The sequence below is a fragment of the Chelonoidis abingdonii genome, chromosome 11, assembly GCF_003597395.2.
Source record: "Chelonoidis abingdonii isolate Lonesome George chromosome 11, CheloAbing_2.0, whole genome shotgun sequence".
In the NCBI taxonomy this organism is placed as follows: domain Eukaryota; kingdom Metazoa; phylum Chordata; order Testudines; family Testudinidae; genus Chelonoidis; species Chelonoidis abingdonii.
Window position 1 is genome coordinate 60,026,768 of NC_133779.1, and position 13,406 is coordinate 60,040,173.

At 54.5% G+C, this 13,406-nt stretch overlaps 2 protein-coding genes across 2 annotated transcripts in view; one reads left to right on the forward strand and one right to left on the reverse strand.

Moving 5' to 3' along the window:
- Nucleotides 1-6,574, reverse strand: part of IGLON5 (IgLON family member 5) — a 39,502-nt gene extending 32,928 nt beyond the window's left edge. The window contains exons 1-2 of the mRNA XM_075070695.1: nucleotides 6,556-6,574; nucleotides 3,342-3,365 (exon numbers count right to left, since the gene is read on the reverse strand). Of these exons, the coding sequence (XP_074926796.1) occupies nucleotides 3,342-3,365; nucleotides 6,556-6,574 (43 nt within the window). The remainder of the gene's footprint in view (nucleotides 1-3,341; nucleotides 3,366-6,555) is intronic.
- Nucleotides 6,575-10,329: 3,755 nt separating this feature from the next.
- Nucleotides 10,330-11,442, forward strand: LOC116838240 (putative G-protein coupled receptor 33). The gene has a single exon (XM_032803295.2). It carries the CDS (start codon nucleotides 10,348-10,350, stop codon nucleotides 11,440-11,442), a length of 1,095 nt encoding a protein of 364 aa, XP_032659186.1. The 5' UTR covers nucleotides 10,330-10,347.
- The last annotated feature ends 1,964 nt before the right edge of the window (nucleotides 11,443-13,406 follow it).

Consider the following 13,406-nt stretch of genomic DNA (forward strand, 5'->3'; position numbering starts at 1 on the left):
CCCCTCTATCCCCTCATCTATCTAACCCCGTACACACCTCTCTATCCCCATTTCCCCATCCATCTAACCCCTTACACACCTCTCTACCCATCCCCCACCCCTCTATCCCCCCATCCATCCAACCCCAAATGCACCTCTCTATTCCCCCATTCCCCACCCCTCTATCCCCTCATCTATCTAACACCGTACGTACCTCTCTACCCATCCTCCACCCCTCTATCCCCCATCCATCTAACCCCGTAGGCACCTCTCTACCCATCTCCCACCCCCTATCCGCCATCCCTATGCATCTCTCTACCCATCCCCCACCCCTCTATCTCCCATCTATCTAATCCCGTACGCACCTATCTATCCCCCCATTCCCCCATCCATCTAACCCCGTACGCACCTCTCTGCCCATCCCCACCCCTCTATCCCCATCTATCTAACCCCATACGCACCTCTCTACCCATCCCCCAACCCTCTATCCATCCATCCAACCCCGTACACACTTCTCTACCCATCCCCCACCCCTCTATCCCCTCATCCCCCAACCCTCTATCCATCCATCTAACCCTGTATGCACCTCTCTATCCCCCCATTCCCCACCCCTCTATCCCCCCCATCTAACCCCGTACGCACCTCTCTACCCATCCCCCACTCCTCTATCCTCCCATCCCCCAATCCCCCATCTAACTAACCCTGTATCCACCTCTCTATCCCCCCATTCCTCCCCACAGCCTTCTATCCATCGGTCCAGTCATCCCCCACCCCGCCCCCTCCATCTACCTATCGCCATATGCACCTCTCTATCCCTTCATCCCCCACCCTTCTATCCCCCATCTATCTAACCCCTATGCACCTCTCCCCATCGCCCCACAGCTTCTATCCATCCATTCCCCAACACTTTATCCTCCCATCCCCCATCTGACTCCATACACACCTCTCTATCCATCCCCTCCACAGCCTTCTATCCATCCCCCCCTCCATCCATCCCCCCATCTATCTATCCCCATAGGCACCCCTCTATCCCATCCCCCCAAAGCCTTCTATCCATCCATCCTCCCATCCCTCACCCCTCTATCCCCTCATCTATAACCTTGTATTCATCTCCCTACCCATCCCCCACCGCCTTCTATCCATCCTCCCAGACCCCAACCCTCTATCCATCCATCCCCGCATCTCCCACAGCCTTCTATCCATTCATCCGCTCATTCCCTAATGCCATATGCACCTCTCTATCCCCTCATCCCCCATCCCTCTATCCCCATCTATCTAACCCCGTACGCACCTCTCTACCCATCCCCCCCAACAGCCCTCTATCTACCCATCTCCCACCCCTCTATCCATCCATCCATTCATTCCCCCATCCATCGATCCCCATACGCACCTCTCTATCCCCTCATTCCCCACCCCTCTATCCCCCATCTATCTAACCCCATACACACCTCTCTACCCATCCCAACAGCCCTCTATCTACCCATCTCCCACCCCTCTATCCATCCATCCATTCCCCCATCCATCTATCCCCATACGCACCTCTCTATCCCCTCATCCCCCACCCCTCTATCCCCCAGCTAACCCCGTACGCACCTCTACCCATCCCCCAACAGCCCTCTATCTACCCATCCCCCACCCCTCTATCCATCCATCCATTTCCCCATCCATCTATCCCCATATGCACCTCTCTATCCACTCATCCCCCCGCAGCCTTCTATCCATCTATCCCTCCATCTCCCCTCCATCTGTCTAACCCCATATGCACCGCTCTATTCACCCATCCCCCCCACAGCCCTCTATCCGTCCATTTATCCCCCATCCCTCTATCCATCCACTCCCCATCTATCCCAGTACACACCTCTCTATCCATCCATCCCACCACAACCTTCTATCCATCCATTCATCCCCCTTCCATCTATCTAACCCCATACACATCCCGCTATCCATCCATCCCCCATCTCCCACCCCTCTAGCCATCCATCTATCTAACCCCATATGCACCTCCTCCCCACAGCCCTTAATCTATCCATCCACCCATTCCCCCAAGACCCCTATCTATCTATCTATCCACCCATCCAGCTTTCTATGCTCACACCCCCACCTAGCCACCCATCTCCACCCACATGTCTATCTATGGATCTAACATCTCTACTTATCCCTCCTTTTCTTCCAGGGCCATACACCAGGGTCCATGCTGTCTCCCTCTTCCCGTATCATTCTCTCCTTCTATCCATCACCCGAGCCACACATCCCTTTCCGTCCCCTTCCACAGCTAGAGCCACACATCCCTTTCCATCCCCTTCCACAGCTAGAGGGCTGCGTCCCCGTCGTCCCCACGGCACAGTCACCCACTCCCACATGCGGTACATGCATGTCCACACAGACACACTCGCAGAGGAAATAGTTTGTATTCCAAGAGGTACAGAGAGAGGGGGAGACGGGGGGATTCTGTATTCCAGAGACACACACACACACAGAGGAGAAAATTCGATTATTTCAGAGAAACACAAACACTATAAAATTCTATTTCAGCGTGTACACACACACACACACATTGCGTATGCCAGTGATAGATGGTGATAGATGCAAACTGCCTATTCCAGAGGTACATACGCATAGTGATAGATAATTAGTCAATATTCTGGTAGTGTGAACACACACACAAATTCTGTCTACTGGAGATATAAATGGACATGAAGATAAAATATCATTATTCCAGTGGCAAAACACAGAGAGATCAAATTTGTGTCTCAGTGTTAAATTCTGTATTCCGATGAAACACACACAGATCAAATTGTGCATCCCGAAGATACACACACACTACAACAGATACACATACCCAGAAATAAAAATTGTGCATTCCAGAGGTGCGCGCACACACTGAGCAGGGCTCATCCTCTCCAGCAGGAGGCAGCAGGGACACACACACACACACACACACACACACACACACACACACACCAGATTGTGTATACCCAGATCAAACCGTGCACCCCCCCTTGGAAAAATGCAGGCTAAGAGAGAAAATTGTGGGTCCCCGTGTCTGGGACACACAGAGAGCAAATTGTGCACCCCAGAGGCGCACGCCAAATTGTGCATGCTAGTGCCTCTCTCTCTCTCACACACACACACACACCCCCCCCAAATTGTGCATCCTAGTGTCTCTCTCTCACACACGCAGATCAAATGGTGCATCCTCGTGTTTCACACCCACAGCGAATTGTGCACCCAGGGGCACACCCCGAGGTGTGTACACCCCCCCCACCCCCACCCCGCGGGCTCAGCCCCTCCGGCAGGGGGCGGCAGCGGGCCACACGCCCCCTCCCCCCCAGCCCCCCCGGGCCAGGCATGCCCGGCTTAACCTCGGCAGAGCAGGAGCGCCCAGCCTGCAGAAGCAGCGGCTGCGGCCAGGGCGCCCCGCGGGCATCGCGGCGGCGGCTCCCGCGCCCCGGGGATGCGGGGCGGACGGGACGGGGACCGGCGAGCCCCCGGCGGGTGTCAGATCGGGGCTGCGCGGGGTGGGAGGCCGCGGGGGGGGGTGACGTGTGCTGGGGGGGGATGGATGGAATGTTAACAGCGATCGAGGGGGAGCGACCAATCAGGGGCCAGGAGCCGGAGGGGCGGCGCCAGGCACGCAAATGAAGCCCGGGGAGTGGACCAATGGGAGAGGGGAGCAGCCAGGTGTGGGAGGGGGCGCTGATTGATGAGGCGTCCTTTGTTACTGCAGCACTGCTGGGGGGCGGGGCCAGGGGGGAGCTCCCCGCACCTGGGATCCCCCCCGCAGCCCCTCTCCCCCCATCGCCAGCCCCAGCGTCACAGGGGCTGGGGGAGACCCCCACTGTCCCCTCCTGCCCCCCCAATCCGGCCCCTCAAGGAGCAGCCCCCCCACTGCAGTGCAGCGCCCCCCCAGGGCATGGGGGCAGCCCTGACTGCCAGGGGAGAGCCCCCATCATCCAGAGGCTGGGGGAGACCCCCACTGTCCCCCCCAGCCTCCCACCACCACCAGTCTGGTCCCTCAAGGAGCAGCCCCCCCACTGCAGTACAGTGCCCCCCAGGGCATGGGGGCCAGCCCTGACTGCCAGGGGAGAGCCCCCACCACCCAAGGGCTGACTGTCAGGGGAGCATATTGACTGTTCTGCTCTAACTCTGCCTACATGGGGGGGGGTGCTAATTACCTGGGGTTTAATTGTGCCTCCTGAGGTGCATGGGGAGTGGGCAGGGGATCCTCAAGAAGGGCAACTTCTACACCCTGTTGAGGGACGAATATTTCCCAGAAGGATGCAGGCTGGAAGATTTTAGCTGTCCTGTTTAGTAGGGGTATTACGGTAGTCCTGCCAACAGGATTGGGCCTTGTGGTCCCACTGGGCCAGAGACAGACCCTGCCCCAGCTGAGATCGGGGCCCCTCTGCAGGGTGCTGCTCAGACTCAGCGAGAACCAGCCCCCCAGTAGAAACAGGCAGGAGTATGCTCCCTGCTTTATGGGTGGGGAAACCGAGGCACAGAATGATGCACAGAGTGGTGCTGAGTATCAGAGTAGCCATGTTAGTCTGGATCTGTAATAAAGCAACAATGAGTCCTGTGGCTCCTTAAAGGCTAACAGACATATTGGAGCATGAGCTTTTGTGAGTGAATACCCACTTTGTCAGACACAGAGTGATGCTGTGATCTGCCAAGGTCACAGGCAAAGTTTGTAGAAGAGACAGCAGTAGAACCCAGGAGTCCTGGCTCCTAAACCCCACTCCCCTCCCAGGACCAGGGATAGAACCCAGGAGTCCCAGCTCCTAGACCCCACTCCTTTCCTCTCCCCTCCTGGGGCTGAGATAGAAGCTACAAGGCCTGGCTCCCACCCCACCCCTTCTCTAACCACTAGCCCCCATTCCCCTCCCAGAGCCAGGGAAAGACCGCAGGAGTCTTGGCTTCCAGGCCCCCCTGGTCTAACCCACCAACTCCCACTCCCCTCCCGGAGCCAGGGAGAGAACCCAGGAGTCCTGGCTCCCAGCCCCCCCAACCCTTAGATCCCATGTCCCTCCCAGCAGCTGCAGTGGGTCAGAGTCCAGTTCTGTGGCTGGATTTAGTAAAGGAGTTTGGTGATTTTGTGACCGTTAATAACATTTATTACCATGGCAACAGGGCTAATGATGGAGGCAGGGTAATCAGCTGCCCTGCTGTAAGGGGAAGTCAGTTACCCATGGGGGGGGGGCGGGGCAGGGAGCCAGGACTCCTGGGTTCTAGCCTGGCTTTGGGAGGGAAGGAGGGTCTAGTGGGTTAGTGCAGGGAAGGGTTGGGAGTCAGGACACCTGGGTTCATTCCTGAGCTTTGGGAATGAGGTGGAGTCTAGTAGTTAGAGCTAAAGAGAAGTGAGGAGTCTTGTTTCGCTGCCATGTTCATGGTAAGTCCCTTGATGAAGGAATTAATGGAAGCGTCGCCACTTCCTTTTCTAGCTTAACCACCCCAGTAACTCTAAGCTCTCCCCGGTGTGTCTGTTACATCAAGCCTGGTGGCGGAGCTGGGCCCCTGAGATCCCCAACAGGAACCCAACCGTCTTGGGAAAACAGACCCCCATCCACAGGGTACACAACAGCACTGGGAAATGGGAGGGGAGTGGGGGCTAGTGGTTAGAGGAGACAGGTCTCCTGGGTTCTAGCCTCAGCTCTGTGCAGCAGTTTCACAAGGTTTTGTTCCCATAATAGCCATGATGTGTGTTCAGTTTCCCAGCCACAGGTTTCGGCCCTGACCATTTGTCTGGTCCAGATGAGAAATAGGTCTCAGCCTCCTGGCAGCTCGGGGGGCTCAGTCACCAGGCAGGGCCTCCCCCGCTTTTAGAGTTGAGGAAACTGAGGCACAGAAAAGGGAAGCAATTGCTGCAGATCACACAAGGAGCCTCAAAGGGAACCCAGGAGTCCTGACACCCAGCTTCCACCACTAGGCCCCACTCCTCTCCCAAAGTTGGGGATAGAATGCAGGAGACCTGGCTTCCACCCCCTTGCTTTAACCACTAGACCCCACTCTCCTCCCAGAGCCAGGGACAGAACCCAGGAGTCCTGGCTCCCAGCCCACCCCTCCCTGCCAGCTCAGAGCCATTCTGTCTCCCCTTGCGGAGCTCAATTCAATTACGTTTATTACCCACAAACAGCAAATAGAAACAAGCAGGAATAATTGGGAGCGTGGCTGCGCTGATTTCATCTCGACTGGAAGCCCTAGGGGGATTGGACTTGCGGAGGGGAGGGCTCATGGGCTCGGGGGTTGTGAGTGTGTTTCTCTCTCTCTCTCTCTCTCACACACACACCCCTAGATCTATAGCACACGGGGATATAAACACACTGAGCCCTTGCACAGTGATACTCAGAGATTGCCTCTCAGATCACAGGCTCCGGTACCCCTGCAGAAATATCAGGGGGCTGCGGGTCAGGAGTGAGGGACACCGGCAGAGCTGGGGGGTGGACCCAGGCTGGGCTAGCCAGGGCTGTGGGTCAGGAGTGAGGGGCTCTGGCAGAGCTGGGGGGTGGACCCAGGCTGGGCTAGCCAGGGCTGTGGGTCGGGATCGGGGGGTGAGGGGGGGCGCATTACACGGCATACCTGCCAGAACCAAGCCCATTCCCTCTTGCTGTCCGTTTAAAGGACCCCCCAGCCCAGGAGCCCAGGCCAGATGTTTCCTAGCCATAGCCCTGCCCCTGCCGGCCCCTTAGCACACTTTCAATTTCAAGTTCCAGGCAAAGGGGGAACCTGGATTCCGGTTCCTCGCTGCCTCACATCTCCCCAGGCCTCGCGTGGGGCTGCAGCTGCGGAGCTGGGTCTGGCAGGGACAGGACAGACGGATCCAAGGGCCCTGATCTCCCACCGCCCGGCTGCAGGTGAGTCCAGCCGGCAGGTTCCTGGGTGGGTGGTGGGAAAGGCCCAAGCCCTGGAGAGAGATGGGCGGACTGGGTTGGGGCGGGGGTGGGGGGGGGAGGAACGGAGAGGGAAGCAAAGAAAGGCCTGGTGCCAGGGTGGGAGTGAAACCCCCCACCCATGTCTCATGGCTCCAAGAAGGCTGATTCCCCCCCCATCCCCCAGTGGAGAAGGACCCAGGAGTCCTGGGGCACCGACGGCCCATGAGCTCCCCAGGCAATGCTGTGGTACAGAGGGCGAGTGGGAGCCGGGAGATGTGGTCCTCTCTGGATACAGCATGGGGGACACCATGACTGGAGACTGCGCCCAGCTCTGGGGGCATGCACGTCAAACAGGACATCAGAGGGGGTCAGAGAAGAGCGACGGGGACGATCCGAGGGCTGGAAAACCTGCGGCAGGAGCTCGATCTGTGGAGTTTCTCCAGAGACGGTTCAGGGGGGACTTGATCCCAGTCAGTCAGCATCTCCCTAGGGAGGAGATTTTGGGGAGCAGAGGGCTGGTTAGCCCAGCCAGGACAGGCAGAGCAGGAGCTGACAGCTGGGGGGGTGAGGCCACACGAGTCGAGACTGGAAATAAGGGGCAGATTTTCCCCAGGGAAGGAAACAGATCCTTGGAGTGACGGTCCCAGGGACTGGGCAGAGTCTCCATCGTTGAGCCGTCCATCGAGAGCAGGTGTCTCTTGCTGCAAGTGCCGCTATTGCTCAACCATCAGCTATGGGCTGGACGGAGGAATCCCTGGTTCTCTGGCCCGGGCTATGCAGGAGGTCAGATGGGATGAGCAGAACAGAAATAGAACCCAGGAGTCCGGACTCCCAGCCTCACCTCCCTCCCCTGCATCAAATCCGTGACCGAAGCAGGAAGGGCTGGGGTGGGGGTGGGGGGTGATTGACAAACAGCAAATCTGACACCAGTCAAATCCAATGCTGAGACCATCGACCTGTGGAACACCTTGCCACTGGATGCTGCCATGGCCAGTTGCTCGGCCAAAGGGGAGGATGTTGGGTCAGACAACAGAGAAGGCCTGGAATTAAAGCGGTGGCCTGGGGGACTCAGGGCCACAGGAAACTCATTGCCGATCACAGCGCAGAAGAAAGCAAGAGGTGGTCCTGTGAGTAAGGCTGCGTGGCTGTCCCAGAGGTCAGGGATTCTGTGACTTTCCGTGACCTCCTTCACTTCTGCAGCCACCAGTGCAGGCTCAGGGGCCGGCAGCAACAGTTTAGGTGGGGGGTCAGGGCTGGGGCAGGTGGTTGGGGTGCGGGGTGGTGCTTACCTGGGGTGGGGGGGCTCCCCAGCTCCCACTGGCATGTCCCTGCAGCTTCTAGGTGGAGGGGCCAGGGAGCTCAGCGTGCTACCTACGGCCGCAGGCACTGCCCCTGCAGCTCCCATTGGCTGCGGTTCTTGGCCAATGGGAACTGTGGAGTCGGCACTTGTAGGAGCAGCACACAGAGCCCCCTGGCTGCCCCACCAACTCCACCCCCCAGCACTTGAAGGGGTCCTGGGCTCTGTGCCCCCACCCTCCCAACACCAGTGGTGGTCCTGGACCACCCCCTGAGCACCTGTGTCCCCACCCCCACGCCTCCTGGGCCAAGTTTTAGTTAAGGGTATATAGTAAAAGTCAGGGACAGGTCACAGGCCCTGAATTTTTGTTTACTCTCCGGGACCTGTCCATGATTTTTACTAAAAATACCTGGGGCTAGAATGTGGCCTTGCCTAGGAGTTGTCTTGTTCTTTCCTTGGAAGCAGCTGGGCTTTGCTAGAGACAGGACACCAGGGTAGATGGGCCCATTGAGCAGTTTTTCTTGCTCTTTGAGTGTTCCAGCTTTAGCTACTAGACCCCACTTCCAAAGGCAGGAATAGAACCCAGCTCCCACTGCTCTAACCACTAGACCCCACTCCCAAAGGCAGGAATAGAACCCAGGCGTCTTGAGTCCCAGCCCTTAAGCAGGCCTAAGGCTGCCAGGTGGAAAGCCCCGTCCAGGCACAGAAGCTCGGCACTTTCTCCCGCTGGGTTAGACGTGTGCATTTGTGAAACCACTTCAGCTTTGAGGTTTTCTGCATCAGCCAGACGGCAGTTCCCCTTCCCGTTGCCTGCCCCCAGCCTGCCGAGCCTCACATGTGCCAATCACGCTCAGGTCTGTGCTGGGGATCTGGCTGGCCAGGTGTCAAACACATTTATCCCCAGCGAGAAGGGAACGCAGTGGAGAGGGCTCTGACGTGAGGGCAAAGTTACTCTGAATTCTCAGCCTCCTGCCGCTGCTAATTCATAAATCTGTCCGTCTGGAACCCAGACGGGCCCCTGGATCGTTCCAGTCTTGTCTCCGGCACAGCCCAGGCGAGGGGCTCTCCATTAACTCCCCTGTACTGAGCCCAATCCCTTGTGTTTGCCAAGAGCATCTTCCGGAAAAGCCACCAAGTGTTTGTCTGGCTGTTCTTAAAACCCTCCAGAGATGGGGATCCCAAAAGCACCCCTGGAAGCCAATTCCAGAGCGTCTCCCCCTTGAAAGTTAGAAAGTGTTTCCTAACCTCTGATCTAAAATGTACAAACTTAAATTTGGGGAGTAAAAGTGTTGAGTTTGCAATTTAAAAAGAATTGGTTTTTAAAAAATCTTTAACCTTGTTCTATTTTTAACCAAACAGCCAGCCTGAAAACTGGATTTTTTAAAATGTAAAAATCACTGTTTTTCCCCCAAAAAACCAGTTTTCAAAAATCAAAGCTTGGGCTAAAAGCTGTTTTTCTGAAAACTCAAGACTTTTATGAAGCCTCTGAATGGTTTTCATCAAAACTGACAGTTTTGAATCAAACCCCAAAGACAGTTATTGGAACCTGATTGGGTATTTTTCCCTTACCAAAAATCTGTTTTCAAAACCCGAGCATTTGGGCTTAAAACGGTTTAGAAAAACTGAACATATGACTCAAATCCCACATTTTTTCTTACCAAAACTGCCATTTTTTATCCACCCTCCAAAACATTTACTGAAACTCCCAAATTTTTTTCTCCCCGTCAGTTTCCAAAACCTGAAAAAAATCCAGTTTCCACGTTTTTCATTGACAACAAAAAAAATTGCGTTACATTCGTGAAAAGGAACCAGATCTGTTTTGAAATTCCTGGTGATAAATCACTGACGTGTCCAACTGGGTCCCTCCATTTCCCTATTACTCCAGAGTCTTTGCTCTCACTTAGGAAGGAAAGGGTCATACAAGGGTGCTGATGAGGATATTGCAAAAATCCTGGGCACAGAATGCTCAGATCAAGAGGTGACCCGTAGCTCTGTCTTGTAGCAGTGAGTTCCACTGGCCATATTCCTGTTGATCTGAGAATACCCAGCCTGGATAGTCTGGAGGACCAAAGGGTGCTCAGAGAAGTCCTGTCCAATGTTCCTAACCCTCTCTGGTATTTCTCCCTTCCTTGTCTTCCACTTTCCCTTTCCCCCTTCTTTGTCGTCCCTTCTAATCCCTCTCCTGTCTCTCCCCAGGGCACCATGGACCGAGGCAACATGACTCTTCAACCAACCACTGGGGAGAATTCCAGCCAGATCCCAGCAGCTGTGAGCACCACTCACTTGGCCACAGCTGTGTTGCTCTTCACCACTTTCCTGGTGGGTATGGTGGGGAACGGGCTGTACCTGTGGGTGCTGGGACTGAAGATGAGGAGGACGGTGACCACCCTCTGGTTCCTTCACCTGGTCTCCTCTTACCTCCTCCTCACCCTGCTGATCCCCTTCTTTGCCATCTACGTCCTCCTGGGTTTCCATTGGGTCTTCGGCACGGCCATGTGCAAGCTCCTGAATGCCTGCATCTCCGTGGGCATGTTCACCTCTGTCTTCCTTCTCACCCTCATCAGCCTGGACCGCTACATCCTCACTCACCGTCCCATCTGGTGCCGGCATCACCGTACCGTGCCCTGGGTCAGGAAGCTGGTCGTGGGCGTGTGGCTGGTCTCCTTAGCCCTCAGTGCTCCCTACCTGGCTTTCCGGGAGACCCGGGTGGTGGATGGGGGAAGAATCACCTGCACCAACAATTACACCCTCTCCGGAGTCTGGAATGGAGCCGAGCTGCAGGACCTGGGAAGACGGGTCCACCTGGCCGTCTTCGTGGTCCGGTTTCTGCTGGGCTTCCTGCTGCCCTTCTGCACCATCGCAGGATGCTATGGCTGCATGGGGCTGGAAATGAAGGAGAAGAGTTTGGCGCGAAGCAGGAAGCCCTTCAAAGTCATGGTCGCTGCGGTAGTTTCCTTCTTCCTCAGCTGGCTGCCCTACCACCTTTACCATGGCTTGAAGTTCTTCAAAGATGGGTGGGAGTTGGACTCCATCCTGATCATTTACACGCTCACCAGCTGCTTCAACACCTGCTTCACCCCTGTCTTCTACCTCTTCGTGGGGCGGAGCTTCCAGCAGGTGCTCAAGACATCCCTGCTTGCTCTGCTTCGGGAGACTTTTGCTGAAGACCTCAGCGGCAATGGTGCTATCTCTCATGAGAGCTCTGGGGTGGTAGCTGGCAAATTGGAGCTGTCTGAGCAAGTTACGGGGCCTCTGGATTCAGGGTCAGGGAGCTTAGAACCCAGGGTTCTAGATTAATTGATGTAGAGCTTAATGGCCTCTAGCTCTCCCGGCACCAGAAAGTCTGGTGTGATGCTGCAGGTTCTAGAATCATGTCATGTTCTGAAATGTCACAGATTCCAGATTTCTTGATGCTTTCACAAAAATCAGAATGGTTCTTGGCTGAGTCTAGAACACCATGGGTTCTAGTTCATCCCCCTTCAAGCCTCTGGCATGATTTCATATGTTCTAAATTAGCAATTTGTTCTTAACAGTGTGGGTTCTAGATATCTCCCCCTTTAAACTCCCGATGTAGCCCTCTATCTTCTAGCTTCCTGTTTTGTCCTATAGCTTCATGAGCTCCCAACCTGTTTTATCTCATCTAAAAACCACAATTTCTCTGTATGTTCTAGTTTTATGATTGGTTGAACGGGTTCTAAGTCAATCATGCTTTAAAACCCTGATGTTATCTAATGGGTTATGGATTCCTGACTGTTTCTTAGAACTCTGCATGTCCCAGATCGCAAATGCTCAATAACTCAATAGTTTCTAGTTCAGTCTAGAAGTACATGGGTTCTAGATCACTCACCATTTAAAACCCTGGTGTGACCCTGTGACTGTGGTCCTAGTGGGGGCCACCTACGGCCATAGAATCATAGAATATCAGGGTCGGAAGGGACCTCATGAGGTACCTAGTCCAACCCCCTGCTCAAAGCAGGACTAATCCCCGACTAAATCATCCCAGTCTGACCTTAAAAACTTCTAAGGATGGAGATTCCACCACCTCCTAGGGAACCCATTCCAGTGCTTCACCACCCTCCTAGGGAAAAAGTTTTTCCTAATATCCAACCTAGACCTCCCCCACTGCAACTTGAGACCATTACTCCTTGTTCTGTCATCTGCCACCACTGAGAACAGTCTAGCTCCATCCTCTTTGGAACCCCCCTTCAGGTAGTTGAAGGCTGCTATCAAATCCCCCTCACTCTTCTCTTCTGCAGACTAAACAAACCCAGTTCCCTCAGCCTCTCCTCGTAAGTCATGTGCTCCAGCCCCCTAATCATTTTGTTCCCTCCGCTGGACTCTTTCCAATTTTTCCACATCCTTCTTGTAGTGTGAGGCCCAAAACTGGACACAGTGCTCCAGATGAGTCCTCACCAATGTCAAATAGAGGGATATGATCACATCCCTTGATTTGCTGGCAATGCCCCTACTTATACAGCCCCAAATGCCGTTAGCCTTCTTGGCAACAAGGGCACACTGCTGATTCATATCCAGCTTCTTGTCCACTGTAACCGCTAGGTCCTTTTTTACAGAACTGCTTCCTAGCCATTCAGTCCCTAGTTGGTAACAGTGAGTGGGATTCTTCCATCCTTAGTGCAGGACTCTGCACTTTTCCTTGTTGAACCTCATCAGGTTTCTTTTGGCCCAATCCTCTAATTTGGTCACTCAAGTAGGGTGAACTGCAAAGGATGGGGCAGCCAAACCCCCAAAAGAGGGTGGATATTCCAATACTTAGATTTACCAGCCAGCATAAAACAGCTTCTTTATTACCTCACTGGTTACTCAGGAGTCCAAACAACACAGTTCCCTTCAAGTGATCCGACCTCAGGCCCCATCAGGTCCCCATGTCAAATATGATGAACATTTTTGTAAATCTCATTTCATCATATAAAAGAAAAGGTTCTACTACCCCGAAAGGATCGGACACGTTACCTCCCAGGTTAAGGAATGTTTCAGACCTTACCTGAATACACGCTACAGCCAATTCTTATTAACTAAATTAAAAAACAAGAGAGAGAGAATGTGGTTAAAAGATCTCTACACATACAGACCTGAATTCAGTTTACTGAGGTGCAGATTCATAGCAGAGATGCTGAGCTTTGTAGTTGCTAAGAGTTCCTTTAGAATTCAGTTCATAGGTCACAGTCCAATGTCCAAATCTCACATTCAGGCCGTACCAGCATAACTGGGACCTCAGTCTTGCGACTCAAACTTCCCCTGAT

What these genes read in the sequence shown, in the direction of transcription:
- LOC116838240 (XM_032803295.2), top strand. Translation starts at nt 10,348, where the DNA reads ATGGACCGAGGCAACATGACTCTTCAACCAACCACTGGGGAGAATTCC.